The 20,031-nt window shown below is 37.1% G+C and overlaps 1 protein-coding gene across 1 annotated transcript; it reads left to right on the forward strand.

Moving 5' to 3' along the window:
* The first annotated feature begins 88 nt into the window (after positions 1-88).
* MYSM1 (Myb like, SWIRM and MPN domains 1) lies at positions 89-17,659 on the forward strand. Its single transcript, XM_076340080.1, has 20 exons — positions 89-167; positions 1,833-1,908; positions 2,110-2,180; positions 3,221-3,298; positions 3,435-3,461; positions 3,988-4,066; positions 4,775-4,873; positions 5,849-6,612; positions 7,824-7,954; positions 9,144-9,247; positions 10,210-10,287; positions 11,410-11,498; positions 11,823-11,877; positions 11,962-12,012; positions 12,821-12,895; positions 13,182-13,370; positions 13,600-13,732; positions 15,781-15,886; positions 16,019-16,076; positions 16,922-17,659. The coding sequence occupies exons 1-20, from the start codon at positions 94-96 to the stop codon at positions 17,084-17,086; spliced, it is 2,502 nt and encodes an 833-aa protein (XP_076196195.1). The 5' UTR covers positions 89-93; the 3' UTR covers positions 17,087-17,659.
* The last annotated feature ends 2,372 nt before the right edge of the window (positions 17,660-20,031 follow it).

Consider the following 20,031-nt stretch of genomic DNA (forward strand, 5'->3'; position numbering starts at 1 on the left):
GCCTCTGCGCACGCGCTGCGCTCCGCGCATGCCCAGTCACCGGCGCGGCGCGGCGCTCCCGCCCCTTCTCGCGAGATCGATAGGGCCGGCGTCATGGCGGCGGCGGAGGAACTGGAGGTGGACATCGAAGGGGACCCGGCGGCCGTGCCCGGAGAGGCGGCGCTGGGGTGAGTGAGGGCCGTACTGCGGGCTGGTAGTCCTGCCGCTACGGGGAGCGCGTTCCTTCCCCCCGGCGGGCAGGGTTTGTGTGGCCGCGGCGGCCGGGGTTTGCGTGAGGGGGGTGGCGAGGGGGAGAGCGTCCCCGGAGCCCCGCGCGGTGCCGCCCCCGCGCTGCCGCTTGCTGAGGGGGCTGCCCGGGCAGGGCCGCGCTCGCCCGGGGCTCCGGCCGCCGCCGGTGCTTCCCGCCGCCGGGCGCCTCAGAGGAGGGACCTTGGAGTCTCATTGAGGGCCGCTGCGGGCGGGGGGGCGCCAATGTTGAGCATCATCGGGCAGGGCACTGAGAATGGGGCCTATGAAATCATTGAAGTGAGGTGAATGCAGAACTGCTGTCATCGGATCCAACAGTACGTGAACTAGGGACACTTGGTGAGACTGCCAGAAGACTCCTTTAAAATACATAGACAGAAGGTGCTGTGTTGCATAACTGGTAGTGAACTTGCAGAGGCAGATAGGTTCAGAAAACTGAACATAGGGAGGGTCAGAAAATTGGTTCAACAAATTCACAGATAAGGGATCTGTAAACAGATGCTGAAGTGAGTGGGCAGCAATTCTAACGCTACAAATCTAGCAATTGCAGATGCTGGGAGAGTATGAGAGGATTGTGTCAGAGACAGTGGCTGGACTCGCATGCTGTCCTAGAGTAGTATCTGCTGTTGCCACCGTTGGAGACAGAATACTGGGCAAAGGGGACTGTTGATCAGACCCATCTCTTGATAGGCTCTAAAAGAAGCAGGAGTTATATTGGTTTCTGGCTGTACATGAGGATTTATCCTTTCCTATAAAGAGATGTTTGAACTGCTGGCACAAAGCAGTTCGGAAGAGTAGGTGAATTTAATTTTAGTAGCATTGCAAGGGATATAGGGCTAATTAGTCTTTAGAAAAGTCTGAATGTTCTGGAAGCAAAGAATGAAAAATTACATTAATTACTAAGGAGATTTAGGCTGCATTAAAATAGAAGAAAGTTGATCAATTATGTTAATTGGTGACAGATTTCTAAAAGTAGTAAGTAGTTATTTACAGAAAAGATCAAGCATAATCTGGATGAAGTCCATAAGAACACTAACAATTTTGTATGGTAAGATTCTGTTAAACCTTGTGTAAGTATGAGCTTTCCTCAGGAGGAAAACAGTTTTTTCTTTATAAGGGGTTGTTTTTCCATTATTTGGGGAAAGATGGAGAAATGTTAAGTGGAGATAATACAACTCAATGACACTTTTAATATTAAAAATATAGTTATTTATTTTTCCATAAAATTCTGGCTTCTTTCATTTGTGTATATTTTACATGGTCCCTCCTGCTTTCAGTCTTTCTGGAAGAGAATTTTTACTGTTCATGGTTTCACTGGTATCACATACAGTCTGCAATGAGATAGGTGAGGAGTTGCTCCTAAGATTACTAAGAAAGATGACTTACTGAGGGGGATTTATGCTGTGTCTAATGGAAAATTATAAGAGAGTAACATTATATAATAGTCTGCAATATATGATTTTAATTTTAGTATCTGTCATCTGTTAATGTTTTTGTTATTTACTACACCATTATTTTAACTCTTAACAGCATTCGTTTTGTTTGAATAAGTTTGCGTTGTTTTGAACACTGGAATCTTTTTTCAGAGATCATGAAAACACAGCTTCAAGCTTGCTGCAGGATCACTATCTCGATTCATCTTGGAGAACTGATAACAGTCTCGTAAGTGCTTTTTTAAATGAATGGTACTTCTAGCAAGGTTATCAGAACTTCTGTTTTCTCCATTCTCTTCCCGCCACGTACATGCTCTTTTAGGTTCTTAACCAGTGCTTTTTGTTTACTTTTCGAAACTATTATATATTCTTGATATTCAAGTAACAGCATGACAGAATTCAAATATTAAAACATTTGTATTGTTTGCAGCCATGGACATTGGACAACAGCATTAGCGAAGAAAACAGGGCTGTCATTGAGAAAATGTTGCTGGAAGAAGAGTATCCTTTTGCTGATTTGCTTGTATGTTTTCCTGTTTAACAATAGAAAACTTCCTGTTTCCAAAGGAACTGGACAAATCTTTTCTTGTTAAGGTGACTGAAGCACTGTCATCTTGTAGATAGATTGCCGAAATCAAGGAGGACCCCTGAATTAATCATCTAGCTACCTGCAGTGTCCTCTGATGCTTCTGATTCTTCAGAAAATTACTCCAAAGCTTGTTGGATTTAAGCTGGCACTGGCAGCAAAAATAGCAATATTCGTCCCCGCTTCAGCTGCTTGTTCAGTGCCACCTCCAGCATTGTGCTGATGCAGCCATTTGTGTGGCTTCATAGTGAACCTGATGAAAGAGCTGATCTGGCTAAAAATAGCTAATTCTTTTTGCTGAATTGTTCTTCACTTGGACTGGTTTACTGTCTGATTTTTGTCTGGCTACATTCATACTTCTGCCAGCATGCAAGATGAAAACGGGAAGGAACAGCTGCTGCTTTTTTTTTTCCTTCCTTTTTTTTTTTTTAAGCAGTGTTGGCTTAAATAGTCTTACCAGTAGTAGCGTTTCTGGCATAAGTTGACCTCACAGACTAGGTAGGTTATAGCAATAGCAATCATGGGCTAATTTGTTTTCATGTTCTTTTTGTATTTGAGTGTAGGAATATACAGTAATAGAGGAACAAGAAAATAAAGCAATTAAAGTTTTCCTAATAAATTGAATTATTGAGGCTTAATTTGAAAATAGATAAGGTATCAGTACAATGAAAATTAGTCTGTTTTCTAAGTCAAAAAAGAAAAATGCTGTTGTTGAAACAGGATACCTAGTTTGCTGCAAGTAAAGTGAGCGTGGAGGTTCAGAAGTCAAATGTCACTTCCTTCTGCATTAAACTAGTAGGAGTCTGTGAAATTGTATATTTCAGTTTTGAAAGCAGTGCAGTATTTGCTTCTACAGCTGAGTAATTATGAACCAGTGTAATTTATATGATTATTAGAATTCCTATGTGTACAAATTCCTCTGATGCTTCGAAAACTTACTTAGTAACTATTTCAGATATTACTTATCTAATAAATCACTTTCTGAAAAAATATGGCTCAATCAAAAGGAAGTGGAGAAAAGATCTATGAAAAGGTAAGCTGTGTTCTGGGAAAAATTCTCAGTTAGATGAGAAGAAATTAAAAGTCCTTCCAAAATAAGGTTATTTGCTGAGATACGCAACAGCATCACTATTACTAATTTTTATTTTCACTTTGTTTTTTATTTGCAGCCCACATAAGAAAACTGGAAAAGTCATGTACGTACTTTTTAATGATTGAGTTGCATTTTTAAGTGTGGTGTCTGATTTTTGTTAAGTTACTGGGCGCTATTTAAAAAAAAAAAGTTACAGTTCCTTAGTTCCTTTTGTTTGGCTGTACAAAATTATTTAAGAGACCTTTCAACGCAAAGAAATGTTATGTGTAATAATAGGCCTGTAGTAAACTAGTTGGGTTTTTTTTTATGTAGCACAGTGGTCCTTATGAAAAAAACCCTTGTTAATCCCAGTTGGCTTTCTTGCCTGAACATTTCTGTATGCTGCTTCTGTGTATTTCTGTAACGTTAGTTACTAATGAATGTTGTGTTGCCCTGAATCTTCCTTTGTGATGGAGAAGCTGATATGATTCTCAATATTTTATTTATCAGCCACATTCATGTTTAAAACAATACCTTGAGTTTTACAGAAAATGGGGAGTAGTCCTCCTGTCAGAAGTTGCCTTCAGTTACTGGGATTTAAGAATATATGTTTTTAAGAAAGCACTGACTTCTGTTTCCTATTTTCCTAGGGTGCGATCACCTACAAAATCAGCTGGCTACTCATTAAAGTGGACATCAGAAGAAAAAGAACTGTTTGAACAAGGACTGGTAAGTTTGTTTATATATGTAGTATTTTGAATGGAAGTCATTAGTTTATCTTAAATAACAAAATAATAATATAAATAAGCGTGTTATATTTATCTGCTTCTGCTTTTGTACTTCTAATGTGTTAAAAATAATTGCCATTTACTAAGAGTTTAATGGTGAATCACATTTATATTGATGAATCCCCCAAAATGGCTTTATTTACCACATTTTGTTCATGTGAGGCTGATTACAATTTGAGATCACAAAATATCTCAAATACACAGCTTTATGAATTGTATAATCATAATGCTGTAGTTAACTACAGGAAGTATAGTGTGTGCTTAAGGCAAATCAGTTAATAAAGTGAAATCCTTTAACTACTATTGTAAGGTCTTTAGACATAGTTGTACAGTGCTGAATGTAATAGGGTTTGCTTTGCCAAGCACAAATTCATTTCAGTAGGATTCCTTGGGTTAGTAGGCAGCATAATTTACCATGTGCCTGAATTGGGTGAAGAAGATCCTCTAGTTAAGAAGAATAGCAATAACTTACTGTTGGATGCAATTTTCTTCTTGGTAGAGTATGACTAGCAAGATTCTTTACCATAGGTTTGCTGTACTGTTTGCGCATTTGTAATGAATAATTGAGTTTTTAAACTCTTTTGGTACATAAAGTGCAATGTCTGGAATGTTAGAGTTTGGGTAACTTAAATGTGCTTTGTTGTACTAGGTGAAATTTGGCCGCCGGTGGACAAAAATTGCCAAGTTGATTGGAAGTCGTACTGTTCTACAAGTAAAGAGCTATGCTCGGCAGTATTTTAAGAACAAGGTAAACAGAGTATCTCTGTAGTTAGCAAAAAGGCTGTTTGACAAGTATGCTGTTGTACATGTAGTTTGATTTTAGTCTGTCTTTTCAGGGTACTGCTGTTAAAGTACGTACTCTATTTATTCCCATATTCAGAAAAGTGGAATATGCTTATTTGCAGATTTAAATATGAAGTCAGACCTGATTTCAAATTCCTAGAATGACTTTAATATTTTTATTGCTGGTATAACTAAACAATAAATGTAGTATAATTATAGTCTCTTATACTGTTCGTTGTTAGTTTGAAGAGACTTGTTTTCCACTTGTGCTGGTTTTGGCTGGGATAGAGTTAATTTTCTTCACAGTAGCTAGTATAGGGCTGTGTTTTGGATTTGTGCTGGAAACAGTGTTGATAACACACTGATGTTTTCGTTATTGCTGAGCAGTGCCTTCACAGAGTCAAGGCCTCTTCTGCTCCTCGCACCACCCCACCAGCGAGTAGGCTGGGGGTGCACAAGAAGTTGGGAGGGGACACAGGCAGGACAGCTGAACCCAACTGACCAAAGGGATATTCCACACCATATGACGTCATGCTCAGTATATAAAGCTGGGGGAAGAAGAAGGAAGGGGGGGACATTCGGAGTGATGGCGTTTGTCTTCCCAAGCAACTGTTAGGCGTGATGGAGCCCTGCTTTCCTGGAGATGGCTGCATTTGAGATAGCCTCATTTCTACTTCGGGGGCATTTAAGAAGAAATTACTACTGTCTGGTTTTTTGTTTTTTTTTAATGGAAATACATACTAATTTACACTTGGGCTAGAAGTATACTTATAATGCTGCGTAAAAGTCAATTGCAATGGATTAAAATGTATCAAAAGGGTAAGATGAGGAAGAAACACTTCAGAATGTTTGCTGTTCAAGTAAAATACTTCTGACTGACTGGGAGGCAGAGGGGATTGTTCTGCTTTTCCCTCCTAAAAGTATTTTATATTTTCCTAAGGCAAAAAATGGTGATTCTGAAAAAGAAGAGCAAAGTCAGTGTGACAGCAATCTTCCCACTGAAGATGGAATAAGGGTAGAAGCGTGGTCATCTGGAAACTTGAGAGGCCGTGCAGACCCCAATCTGAATGCAGTGAAAATTGAAAAGCTGTCAGATGATGAAGAAGTAGACATAACTGATGACATGGATGAACTACTTTCTCCTGCCTTCCAGCAAGAAACTGGAAAATCTGAATTATCTGTTATTTCAAAAAGTCCAGTTGAAGAAATGAAAGGAATGGAACATGTTTTTTCATCTGTTGGACACAGTTCTGCAATTTATTTACCTAAAGAAGATCCTCAACATACCAAGCAAGATACAGTGGATGCATTAGTATTTCCAGGTGTTGCAGCAACGTGTTCTCAGCACCTGAACGGTGATAAATCTGTGAACTTAAATTACCAGCCATACAATAATTTTATTGAGAAAGCTGAACAAGGCAGAATGGTAACATCTTGTGGTACTAGACAAGTAACTGATCAGGAGCTTAATGAGGAACAGAGAGACCTGGCTGATAATGGATTGCTTTTTCCTTCTCCCTGCCAAGTGGATGAAGGTCATCAAGAAGAAGCAGAGGAGCTTAAGCCACCTGATCAAGAAGTGGAGGTTGACAGAAGCATCATTCTGGAAGAAGAAAAGCAAGCTATTCCTGAATTTTTTGAAGGGCGCCAGGCCAAAACACCAGAGCGTTATTTGAAAATTAGGAATTATATTTTGGATCAATGGTAAGATGCATTAATTTCATTTACTGAAATAAGTGGTTGACTCATGTCCTGCTTTGTTGTAGTTAAAATACTACATAGTACTAATAGCTTACTTCTGAAAAGAGTAAAATTACTTTTATGGTAGCATTATAAAGATTGCCAGTGAACAGCACTGATTATTAATGCTTCTTTTGCATCTTCCCAGTTTTTTTTCTGGCATTCTGGAAGCTAAGCAATGAAAATACTTTGAAGCATTATGAAAATGAGTGTCCTATATCAGAACAAGCTGCATCCATTTTGGTTATGTTATTTTCTTCCAATTTTTGTCATCCTATATGTAAGAATGCATATATGGTTTTAATAAATGGTTCCTCAAAATAACTGATTAAATGAATTCCATAATGAGGTCTGTAGCATTGTAGTACTGCCTTTACAGAAGGGCAGCTAGAAGAAATAAGCTGTGCTAGAGCAAATAATGTTGACCAAAAAAATACTTCAAATTAAGAATCAATTTGGAGTAGTGCTTGTACACTTGAATATTTTATATTCCATCTCCAAAGAATCAGTTTAAGGAACCTTAGTGATTTGTGGTAGCAGGCTCAAAATACTATTTGTTCTGTTAAAAGTTTTGGTTTGTGTGCTTATTGTGTTGGTTAGCTTGCTTTTTTAGGTAGAAGGAATTGCTGAGTTTAACTCTGTTCTCATTCAGTTGTCTTGTGTATTGACAGCTTATTCTAGTTGCAAAGAAACTCTAAAATTCCATACCAGAGAAGTGTTGAACTGAAATGATTCATTATCAGTTTAAAAGCAATAAGTGCATAGAGAATGAAAACAGGCTTATGTATTACACCAAGGGAGCCTGTGATTATATGAGCTATTTAGACTAATCTAATGCAGACATTCTTACATCAGTTTAACAGTATCATAATACTTCTGGGTAGTTCATTGCTTCCTGGCACCAGTCATGTTGAAGAGTTTGTTTTAAGGCATGGAACATAAGTTTCACTCTGCATAAGTATGAATGTGTATGAATAACCCTAAAATAAATTGTATGTGTTTTGTGAAATTTATATTTTTGCTGTGATTGCCCTGCGTAGTGGTGTGTAGTGTGTGTATTGCAGAGGGAAAAAAACACTTCAGTGGCTCGTCTTAACCTCAGCTTAAGTCATGCAATTCCTTCCTCCCCCCATGATTTGTTTTATTATTTGACAATGTGCTACACTTCATTTTAGGGAGAGATGTAAACCCAAATACCTGAATAAGACGTCCGTACGTCCAGGCCTTAAGAACTGTGGTGATGTTAACTGCATTGGACGGATCCACACATACTTGGAATTAATAGGAGCGATTAACTTTGGCTGTGGTAAAGATATTTTTATTGGAATCAATTCAGAACTTAAATTCTAATCGGTTCTTGCTGAGCACATCTATTGTTGACTGTCAGCTTTTTTTTTATTAAAATGAATATTTTCATGTGAAGGGTAAACATTAAAGTTAGTAGATGTGTCTTTAAAAGAAAAGTCGTAAGTTCGCTTCATTGAAGCATGGATGACGGCACTTAATCAGAATCAAGCATCCATGTGAATAATCTTCCAACTTCTCTGTGCTCTTAATGTCTTAAATAGTAATTGTTGTTACATTTGAGCTCTGTAGAAGAGAATTTTTGTTTGGATGGTATTTAGTATAGTCATGTTCCAACCTATATGGCTGTAGCCTATTTTGGTATTAATGCTGAAGGACTGCTTAATGTTAGGGTATACTGCTCACACAGAAGGATACACGTTAATCCTTACTAGGAAGGACCTTCTGAGCAGATTGTCTCTCATGATCTTTGAAAATCTAGAGGACTTTGTAATCTGCTTACAGGATTATGGATTTTTGGTTTTACACAAGATGTCGTCTTTTTTTTTTGATTCTTCTCCCCCCGCCACCCCGGCTCACATTTGCCGCACACCAGCTGGTGGGGTGTTTGTTCTGTGCTTTTCTGTGTGTCCAGTGTTGGATTTTTTTTTTTTCCCCTGATACTTGCTGTATCTGAAATTCTGGCCTCCCTCTGTGTAAGACAGAATTGAAGTTATTGTTTCTTTTCCCATACTGAATTATAACTATTTCCTAAATAAAAAATAATGTCTTCATCCTCGGGGCTAGTTTTTACAAGATTCAAATGTTAAAATTAGGTGGCATGTTAAAAGTATATGTACACCTATACGTTACTGTTGGTTTAGTCTCTCTGGATTGATTTTGGTCCAAAGCTGAATGACAGTCACCTAGGAGAGGAAGAATGGCCTGCAAATACATTTTGTCTGAAATAAATTAACAGTAAGGAAGGAGGTTTTCCTGTCTTAAAAATGCTGTGGTAGTGGGAGAGGGCTATATAATCAGTTAGTAATATGACGATCAAGAGAAGTCTTTTCACTGTGGGTTTTGTTGTTGCTTTTTTCTTTATGGCATTTGTCATTTTCACTTATCTATGTCATTCTTGGCTCTGTACCAGAAATAAGTGGCTTCATACTTTACTGAAGTACAGTGTATCTCTCTTCTGCATCCTGTAGAACAGGCTGTCTATAACCGACCCCAACCAGCTGATAAAACACGGTCCAAAGAAGGCAAAGACACAGTGGAAGCGTACCAGCTTGCTCAGCGCTTGCAATCCATGGTATGTTTTAGTGAGGGCGGTGGGGGTAGCAAAAAACATTCAGCATGGAGAAGGTCTTCTCAATTTTCAGTTTCAAACTAGGGCATCTCAGGCAATTTCTTCGCTTGTTCAGTTTGCAGTTTCATTAGAATGCCCTGTAATTTCTGTGTCAGTTGAAGTACAAGTTCTGCTATCTGACAGGTGTCTGTCCTAACTCCTGCTGTCTTACACATCTGATTTCTGTACAGGTACTTAACTACGACTGTGTTTCAGTCTTTTCCCTGCAGCCCTAACCCCTTCCTCCCCACCTCCCCATAATTTATTAGCCTGTATTAGCCAGAAAATAGTGGAGCGTGTTGGTAGTGTGTGATTAAGTTGCTTGTATTTTAACTGTTAAGTATACTAAGTATATGATATGACTTACTGAGAGCCTTATGCACACAATTAGTAGTAACTCATTTACAACTACATAAATTACCAAGGCTTGCCAGATTTAATTTACATATTCACGTTTAGCATAGCATTTTTAAGTACTTCATAGCAAAATAAATCAATTGATGAGAGGAAAACTAAATCAATCCCACTAAAAAACAATAAATGGAAATATAAAGAACTGTAGCATACACTAGATGTAAACATACTGGTTTTATAGCTTTTTGTATTGTCTGAGCTATAATTCAGAGCTGGATAATAATGCACTGTTGCTGTCAGAGATGTTGATGATCCGTGGAGCATCAACCAGGTGTTAGGCTTTACAGCCTTAAAAACTGAAAACTTCACTTGTGATGTTTCATGACAGATTGTGAACTACTTAATTCTACAGAACTCCAGGGTGTTCATTCTTTTCTGGAAATATGTCATAGTGTTAGTAACCTTCATGTGGCAGTAACCTTTTGGACAATGTTCTTATGGCTGATTAAATGAAGTAAATGCAGCTTTTTCAGGAGTATGATCCTTGACTCATGTTGATTTGCTTGCTGCAGCGTACAAGAAGACGGCGAGTGCGAGACCCTTGGGGAAACTGGTGTGATGCCAAGGATTTGGAAGGACAGACGTTTGAGGTAACCCTTCTGTGTGTTGAACTTTCCTTACAGAATTAATTCTTGCTAATTGCTAGCAGGTGGTGTTGCATTAAATATACGAGGGAAACAGTTGTGTAATAGGTACTTAACCTCTCTTTGTGGAAGCAATAATTTGAAAATAATGTAGCAGCTGTTACATCTTTATGCTGCTGATAAATACAGCTGTACTTCAGTGTTTACAAAGGTGTTCATGTTGTGAGCATGTGTGGCCTTACGCTGTTTTATGCCTATAAAGCTCTTTGCCTTGTCTTGTAGGAGATTTCACAACCCTTTGTTTTCAGTTAACCACCTTACTAAAGCTAACAGTAGGGGATAGGAGAATAAGATTTAAATTTTAGTTTTTCAGTCCTATGTGGTTTCTTTGTGCTTATAATGCAGGTGATAAAAGTTCCTAATATTAATTCTGCTACTAGCAATAGCACCAGAACTGTAGTTTATCAAGTGCTTCGAAAAATTCATACAAGTTTAAATATTTTGTAGAAGACTTGGAAAGAAAATATCCAGTTGTCCATTTCTACAACTTCAAATTATACAAAAAGTGAAGAACTGTAAACATCCTATTTTTCTTGTACAGAAAACCACTTAGATTTGCAACCTTCAGTAATAAGTATCTGTAACAATTACTTCCATAATGTTATAATGCCATACCTGTTTTTGAGTAGCTGTGGTTAATAATTCTAACGCTTTCTGCAAAATACATATTTGGATGGAAATAAAGTTTGAAAACACTCATCCCTAAAGAGGTGTCATGATAAATTCTGGCCATGGATTGTAATGGCAGCTTTTCTCCTTAGCTATCACACTTGCATTTATGTATGGTATGCGCTGTGGGCTGTGGTTTTACTGAATTTGATTGACTTGGGGAATGTAAGAATTCTCTCATCAGGCATCTTGTGCACTAGATCTCTGATTGTCATTACTTTCACACTGCTTGATTCTGCTAGGGCTATTGCCCTCTATCTTGAGTAGTCCTGTAACTCACAAATTGATAGCACATCAAGCGGGCATTGGTGTCAAGAATTTATTCTGGGCTGGTTTTGGAATCACTACTGAAGGAGCACTTAAGACAGATTCTTTTTTTTTACTTTATTTTTTTTTTAGCATCTGTCTGCTGAAGAATTAGCAAGAAGAAGAGAGGAAGAAAAACTGAAACCTGCAAAATCTTCTAAAGGTTCAAGACAAATAAAAAGGTATTATTTGATGTACATCATGTTCAGACACAGATCTTCTAGAAATTAAGCAAATGTCTTGGGTAGTGTCAGGCTGGAATGCTGCAAATCATTAATATGTATTACGGTCTGAAATAACATGTATGCATTTCAAATGTTTCATATTGAAATTCATGAGTGTGGGTAGTGAAGTTCCTGTATTTGGTGGAAGTCATCCTAGTGTGGGATGAGAAAATCCAGTAAAGAAAACAAGGTTATCCCTCCTCTGCCAAGGAGACAGAGGGGAAACTTGAAAAGTTTCCTGAGTGTCCTACATCTTTAGAGAAATTTTCTTTCATTTTATAGTTCCTTTGATCCCTTTCAGCTGATACCGTGCTGTTTATTCACTGAAGAAAAACAGGTACGTACCTATGAGTGAACAATTAAGAATGCTTTATTACTTATGTTACTTTTCTTATACTCATTATTGCGTTTATCATTTCAGGAACCTTTTCAGGTGAAAGTGTCTTCCGAAGCACTTTTAATAATGGATTTGGTGAGGATTAAGTTTTATCTTTCAAAAAGCTACGACGTATATGTTGTCATTTTTTTGGTTTGGGTTTTGTTTTTTTTTTTAATGGGCAACCTAAGAAAATTGAGAAATACAGTACTTACATTAACTTCTTTCCATTCAGACCTAGAAGTGAGAATCTAGTATTAAATAAATAATGGATGTATTAAATAGTATTAATCTATTATAATTAATACTAGATTATTTAATTTAATTATACCATTTAATTAAATAATTAAATCTAGTATTAAATAAAAGATGGATGTGGGGTTTTTTTATTGTGCTTACTTTTTCTAGAAGGTAAATGGTTGTACACTAATAAGAGCGTTACTACTTACTACTCTCCATCATATGTTAAATATAATTTGTTTAAAGCTACTTTCTAAAATAGACTGCCCTTTTGAGATCTTACTCATTTTCTACTAGTCTGGGAATTGATTTTTGTGTTTATAAAGCAATGCATGTTTTTTTAATACCAACAGGTTGTACCAAAATTGGTGCAGTTGTTCAGCACTGCACTGCACAGGCTTCAGTTTTTGAAGCTAGCGTTGCTTCGTGTATGGAAGTGTTACACAAATGCACTGTATACATGCATGTATATAATAAGCAAACATAATCTTTTCTGTTTGCTTTAAATTGAAACACTGGGTGTTTGAGAATCTTCAGCTGTCCTAAGTTTTCCTTCTAAATGTCACTGAGAAGTTACTGACTTGTATGTATTCTGTTGTGTGCAGATCAAAAGTAGGAGAAATTACACAACTTGAACTTCAATAATTGTTTAATATCATTTTAGCACTCTCATGTGTCTATGGCAGAAGTAATAGGGCTGCTAGGTGGAAGATACTCTGAAGCTGATAAAATTGTAGAAGTAAGTGTTTGTCTTTTTACATTTTCTCTATAATATTAAAACTGTTATGATAATATATATAATTTGAATAGATGTAAATGTTATTTCTGAAGGGCAACTACTTAAATATATTACAGTTGAAGTTACTTACTGTAGTCTTGAAATGTTAGAGGGATGCTTATGTTCAAGCGTTGGCCTGTCAACTCTGTCATGAGGAAGATCTGGTATATGACTCTTAAATAAAATTTAAAGAACTTTAACTGATGGAGATGTCCTGCATTTATCCATCTGGAGACTTTTTTAACAGGTTTGTGCAGCAGAGCCGTGCAATAGTCTCAGTACAGGACTGCAGTGCGAGATGGATCCAGTATCTCAAACGCAGGCCTCGGAAACGCTGGCTGCCAGAGGATACAGTGTTATTGGATGGTACCATTCCCACCCGGCCTTTGACCCCAACCCCTCAATACGAGATATTGATACTCAAGCTAAATACCAGGTACTTGCTGGTCTGTACATTAAAAATAAATGAATAGCAAAAAAACCGAACAACCCAAAAGCCTCCCTGGTATTTACAGTGTTAATACACATTCTTGCTCTAATGCGTCTTAAAATCTGTTCATTCATAAATTGACATAAATTCTATTTTTTCAATTTCAGAATGCTGTTGTGAAAAAGGTTGTATTTCTTGTATGTGGGGGTTTTTGTGTGTTTTTGGTTTTTTTTAGAGTTATTTCTCCAGGGGTGGCGCCATGTTCATTGGAATGATCATAAGTCCTTACAACCGGAATAATCCTCTTCCATATTCTCAGATCACTTGTCTAGTAATTAGCGATGAGATCAGTTCTGATGGTTCCTACCGTAAGTACCGATACTTTATCCATGGTCTTGATTTTTCTTTTCCTTTTGGATACTAAGGGGAAAAATGTTGTCTATTCTTGAACTTGAGAAATAGGTATTTATATATTTATGTTGGCAACTTGTGCTGTACAAAACCAGGAATTTCACTTAAAGAGTAATCCTGCAAGTAGTGCATGCTGTCATGACAAGAATATACCGGTATAAATAGATAGAAGATTGTTTTTCTGTAGTAGTATTTCCCACAATCCGTGAAAGAAATTAAAGGGTTGGGACAAGGGTCATTGTTATTTATCTTACAGGTTCCATAGGAATAGCTGAGAAACTGCTTCGCGTGTGTTACTTATACTTTGCTGCGTTACAAAATTCTGAACAGATCCTCTGATCAAGGAGACAGAAGTATAATAGCAAAGAATTGGCTGCTATAGCGGCCAAAAAATCGTTATTTGAGTAACTTAGCATTCAGAAGGTCAAAGGATCAAACTTGCCAGCTGTCCAGGAAAACACAAGATATGAAAGATGAAATGCTGTGCTGGCATGAATCCCAACCTAAGAGAACAAATTCTTGATTAAAAATGTCATTGGCATTTCATGAAAACGGGATGTTTTCCTTTCTTGAATAGTTAAGAATGTATCATGTAAAATTCATGGTATTTCCAGTGATGATCAGATCTTCTGCTTATTCCCTGACACTAATTTGAGGAAAATTCCCGTGATAACAGTACATGGTTATGGTAGCTGCCTCTTCTCTCTCCTCCTCCCTCCCCCTGTTTAAGTCCTGATTTTTGTATCCAGGCTCCAAGGTTTCCAGTTTTCTTGGCAAGGCAATAGCAGAAGCCATGTGAGCCGACAGTTCCCCCTCTGTTTTTTCCTGTGGAAGTGAGCAAGGGAGACCATCTGCCTGGAGACTTGCTTCATAGTCCTAGGGGAAGTGAAGTGGTGGCCACATCTGTGCAATAATTCCTGTTTACCATACTGAGCATACCGTAATTTTATCCTCATTTCCCATGCATCCCACTCTTGTGGCGTGGAGTTAAAATACTTAGAAACTTTATCTGCCTGTAGAAGTAGACATTTTTTTGGTCACATACATCTTCTGTCTGAGAGGACTTCATATTTATGTTTATCTCCTGAAATCAACTTTTTACAAAATGGTATCTCCTCTAGCTCTTTGGAAAAGTTATACCGTGGCAGTAGCACTATAGTACTGAGCAAGTGAACAAAAATTAGTATTTCACATGAGCCATAAATATTTCTATAGATTAATTCTTACTCTTGGAAATGCATTCTGCACTGAACACTTTTCACATTTGAGAGGTGTTCAAATAGCAGATTGTATTTATTGCTGTCTTTTCACTTACTCCGAGGTATAGTTGGAAAGCATGCGTTTCATCCCATTAAATTCTTATCTTGGAAAGGTGCTTTTTTTTCTTTTTTAACGACTTACTGAAATTTACGGTCTCTTTCTTTCTCCCTAATTTTTGGTAACTGAATTGTGCTCTGCAAGTAATTTTCTGGTGTTCCTTTAGAACACTTTCTAAATTCCTCTTCCCCCACGTGCAATAAACTAAAAGAATTTCTCCCTTTAGGAACAAAATTCCTCTGAAATCTAGAACAATAGCTAGCCGCTTCATCAGCCAGCTCCTACGTGAAAAACAAAACCTTTTTTATTCACTTAATAACCACATAGATCTTAGAGAGACTACAACAGTGTAAGTGGTACTAGGTTATAAAAACTCAATGTATTTTGCCGTTTTTCTGTTATGTTGTAGATTTCTCTGTGCTTCCTTATGGCATGAGGAATTGGTGAGGGCAGGGAGAACAGGTTTGTTCCCTACTCCCACCAAAATTAAATTTGGAATCCAAAATATGTCATACTTTTACTTTAACCCTCTTAATGTTGGCAAGTAATGGGACTGCAAGCTTCTGCAGTCAGTAATAAATTATGAACAGTTATGGGGAAGGAAGGGATTGCACCTAAAACTAAAAAAGAAAAAAAAAAAAGTTGAGTGTACTAGAAACACTGAATAATCATGTTCAATTGATTCCAGGCCTGCCCTACAAATTTGAAGTACAGCAGATGTTGGAGGAACCTCAGTGGGAATTAATATTTGAAAAAACAAGATGGATAATTGAAAAATACAGATTCTGCCATAGGTATGTATCTACTGCTATTATAAAGAACAGCCAGTTTAGAATTTTTGCATGTTTATTATTGATGTTTCAATAAAGAAGTGTCTGCTTTCTACAGACACCAAATAGCACCACTATTCATTTTTCTTTCCACAGCAGTGTCCCCATGAATAAAATTTTTCATAGAGATTCTGACCTGACTTGTTTGCAGAAAGTAAGTTTTCTTCTTTTAATTCTTAGCTTTTTTTAATTTTAAATGTTTTTTTACATACAAATGTGTTCCGTATCAGCAGAAGTCACCTGAAGTTACATTTTTACAAATCAGAGATGTAAACTAATCACAATAAATGACTTCTATAGTGCAGCTTATTAACTTAGAAACACAATGAAAGTAACAGTGTTCATTTGAGAGAGCTGGGGACAACGGTTACATGCAGATACCAAGTTTTAACCTCAGTTTGGAGAAGAAAGAATGTCAAATTAATAATGTCTCTTCTCAGCATGTTGTATGCTTTCAGTGTCGAGAACTGCATGCGTTTTGAGAGAAGATTTGGACTTCCTAGTCCTTTGTTTGATTGGTAAAGTAGTGCTGTGCCATGTTTGGCATGCCTAAGTGGGAACTTTAATTTTCCAGTCAGTGTAGTCATTGCTATGAAGTTCTAAATAACTACAGCTGTAACATTAATTGCACAAACAAGACAGAAGATCTGCTGAAAGCGAAAGACATAAACAGAAAACATGTACACAATGATTACCCACGTCTTTTTTCTTTTTCCCCTCTCAACATGACTTTGCTTATAAACAGCTTAAATCTAAAATGGAGTTGGTAGAATATTCTTGAATTTAGCTGTTGTGTAATTGGTTTTATAGAAATCACCCCTGTGTTCCTGTGTGACTGTTCCTTTCTAAAATTTATATTGTACAGTTGAACACTTCCTATAGTGTTAATCCTAAATAAATAAATACAAATCCCTTTGGAATACTTATCAGCTAGAAGGGGAAAAAAATAAACTCGGGGAAAATGGCAATTTAAAAAAAATCTCCTTTTCTTTTGACTAGCTTTTGGAATGCATGAGGAAGACTTTGGGCAAGGTAAAAAACTGCTTCATTGCTGAAGAGTTCTTGACTCAGATAGAAAACTTATTCCTTTCCACATACAAGAGTGAGAAAAAGAGTAATGCCGAAGAAAATGAGCATGAATGTGCAAATGAATTGCCAATGTGATGGCTTTAACAAAACTAAGTTACGGAATTTTGACTTTATTTTTTCATTTTCTTTCCCTCCTCCCCATTATGTCAACTCTTTCAGAATTCTTATCCATTTTAATAGTAACTGTTACAGAATCTAGTGTCATCTTACTGTTACGGTTTAAACATACTTTGAAAAACTCCTAATGCGTGTGACCTGACTACAGGAGGAACACTTAATGCTAACATTTTGTAAAAAATGAGCACCACAGAATTAATTGATTGACCAACAGTCTGCCGTTTGGGAAGAAGGACAACCTGGCAAGAATATTGTGCTTCAGTCTTCAAGGAGAGTTTGTCCTCTCTCAAGTCTTTCAGTTTGGAAATTTTCTCATGTTTTTTATCTGCAGGTACACATCTAACTCGGAATGAATTTGTTCCTTAATGCTTTAGAGATTGTAAGTTTGAATAAATTCACAAAAGAGAAACTTGCAACTCAACTGAAATGAAAATTTTGTAGCTCACTGATTTCAAACTTTCCTGGTATCCAGTCTGAAGTTTTATTCAGTTGCGGTTTAATACATCGTCTGATTTTTTTTTTTTTTTTTTTTTTTTTTTTTTTTTTTCCCCTCCATTGACCCCTATGGTCAAGTAGCTTTTTGGCATGTTTGCCATCTTGCTTCTATATTTGGGGAGGAAAAGCTGGCAAGTTTTCATGACTTCTCAGTAGCAGTTGTGCTTGTTTCCAGTGGAAATGGTAACTCCTGTCTTATTACAGGCTGCAGTCTTTCTGATCTTCCATTCTACAGGGAGATACTATGTTGTTCTACCAGATCATTGTGATTTGTCCACTTCTAATTGCCACTGTTTCCTGTGGAAACAAGAGCTCTTGATTGATGGCATACTTAGTGCAACAAACAGAAAAGTATGTCTTTTTAAAGAAAAAAAAACCCCACCAACTTTTATATTCAGTCTTCTCTATAACGTGTAGCTCAATAAGAAAACTAATTGTTTTGTATCAGTTCTTCAGTTACAATTTCATGCAAGTATATATTCGGATAAATTAGTCATAAGCAGATTGATCTTGATTGAGAAGTTTCTTGATTGCAACTTGGAAGTGTTTCATGAGCTGTATCACTGTGAATCTTTATAGAAAAAATGTGCTTTAAATTTTGCTTTCTAAATCATGAGGAAACTTGACTTATATACAGTTATTACTATTTACACAGATTTATCTTGGGCAAAGTTTCTCTGAGTTTATATCTAGAGGGGTGACAATGGACTTGATTCTTATTTTAAAAAAATATATGTGTGTATATATCTAGTTCTACGTAACATAAATGGAATTTAAGATTTTGTATGTTTACATTTTTAACTTCAGCTTTTCATTTGTATAAAGAGTTTGAAAAGCTTTAAAATTGTAGAGTTGCATCCCAAGGAGGGAACTCCTTTACGGGAAGTTAAAATTACTTTTTTTATCATGCCTCATAAAATGTTAGTCTTTTTCTGTTACTAAGTAGAAGGTGCAGAACCTGATCATATGAAAATGTGAGCCCTTGATACTCAGTGATTCTCCCAGTGCAGATTCAAGAGCTATGGACTTAAAAACTGGTGAATGTTCCGTGCTCTCATCTATGTTCAGATCTGCGGGTGCGCAGCTTTGGATCCCGCTACTATGTATAATTTACAAACTTGGTGTATCCATCTGTATAAGGCATGTCGACTCAGTCTGCATATATTCTAAAATGTCATCTTTGGGACTTCATCATTAAAAATATTGCATGGCTTTCTGTATTTCTAGTTTAAACTACACTCTTGGTGAGAAAGCATTCCTTCCCTACTTAGTGGTGGAGTGGTCTGCAGTGTAAGGTATTCTTCTGCAGTTTTGCATAGGTTACTCTAGAAAAATCACACCGCATAAATGGATGTACTAAAAGCTGTAATTAGTTCCCATTTGTAGGAAGAGGATTTTGAACCTCTTGTGTAACAGCAATATGAAGTCGATAATGTTCGTTGTCCACATACGGTCTATTTCCAACCATTTAAGGATGGATGTGAGTATTACCAAGTAGTGGTAACAATGTGCTGGCTGCATCTCTGTTTAATGATTAAAATGAGTTAAAGTAATACAGTTGTATTAATTGGATTTAACAGTGATGTTACATACGAAAAGTTTTGAGTGAAACATACTTTTGAAGCAGTTTGTCTCTTGAGAAGAGGACATGGTGCGGTATTGAGCCTTTGATATGCACACAAAGACTCCGGATGTTCTAAGAGTTCATTAGCAGGGTGGTATATAGGAGGAAATATAACTGCTAGTACCATCATAATCCAGTATTATCACACGATACTGCATGTGAATTGGAAATTTGCACATTTGTGATGCGAAGTGATAATTTTGTTGGCAGGAGCCATGGTAAGAAAATAACTAACCTACTTTTCATAATTTGTTTTGACTGTGGTTAATAATACGACTTTGGAAGTTGCATGCTTCTAAGAAGATAAAAATCTGTTTTACTAATACTACCAGTTCTGCTACCACACACATATAAGGCATTAAATATTTTTATTGGGAAGCTCTTTTTTTGTTTTTTTTTTTTCATTTTGGTCCCGTCCCCCCGTGTCCACCCCCCCCCAGCATTTCCTTTTATGCTAGCTTTTTTTTAGTGTTCCTTTTGTGGACTAACACGCTATTTCTTTATGTAAGACCAGCTGTTGTGCCTTGCCAAGTTGTTGCTGAGGAGATGGGAAATGGTTGAGTAGCAAGTAGAATGATACAATTTAAACTGGAAGAGTCAATGGTTTACAAACAAACCAACCCCAAAACCCCTAAGATGCAACTTTTGGCAACTATCCTTTATGGGCATTTGTTGGCTGAGTCGTTTTGCTATCCCAGTTACCAGCAGTGCTTCTTCACAGGGATATGCGCTTTGTGTTCCAGGGGAGGGGAGGGGAAGGGAATGCCTGTATTTTTTTTTTTTT

The sequence above is a fragment of the Aptenodytes patagonicus genome, chromosome 5, assembly GCF_965638725.1.
Source record: "Aptenodytes patagonicus chromosome 5, bAptPat1.pri.cur, whole genome shotgun sequence".
In the NCBI taxonomy this organism is placed as follows: domain Eukaryota; kingdom Metazoa; phylum Chordata; class Aves; order Sphenisciformes; family Spheniscidae; genus Aptenodytes; species Aptenodytes patagonicus.

What these genes read in the sequence shown, in the direction of transcription:
- MYSM1 (XM_076340080.1), top strand. Translation starts at nt 94, where the DNA reads ATGGCGGCGGCGGAGGAACTGGAGGTGGACATCGAAGGGGACCCGGCG. An exon ending in GGAGAACTGATAACAGTCTC is followed by an intron (nt 1,909 to 2,109) that starts GTAAGTGCTTTT and finishes TATTGTTTGCAG; the next exon opens with CCATGGACATTGGACAACAG. An exon ending in AGCGATTAACTTTGGCTGTG is followed by an intron (nt 7,955 to 9,143) that starts GTAAAGATATTT and finishes TGCATCCTGTAG; the next exon opens with AACAGGCTGTCTATAACCGA.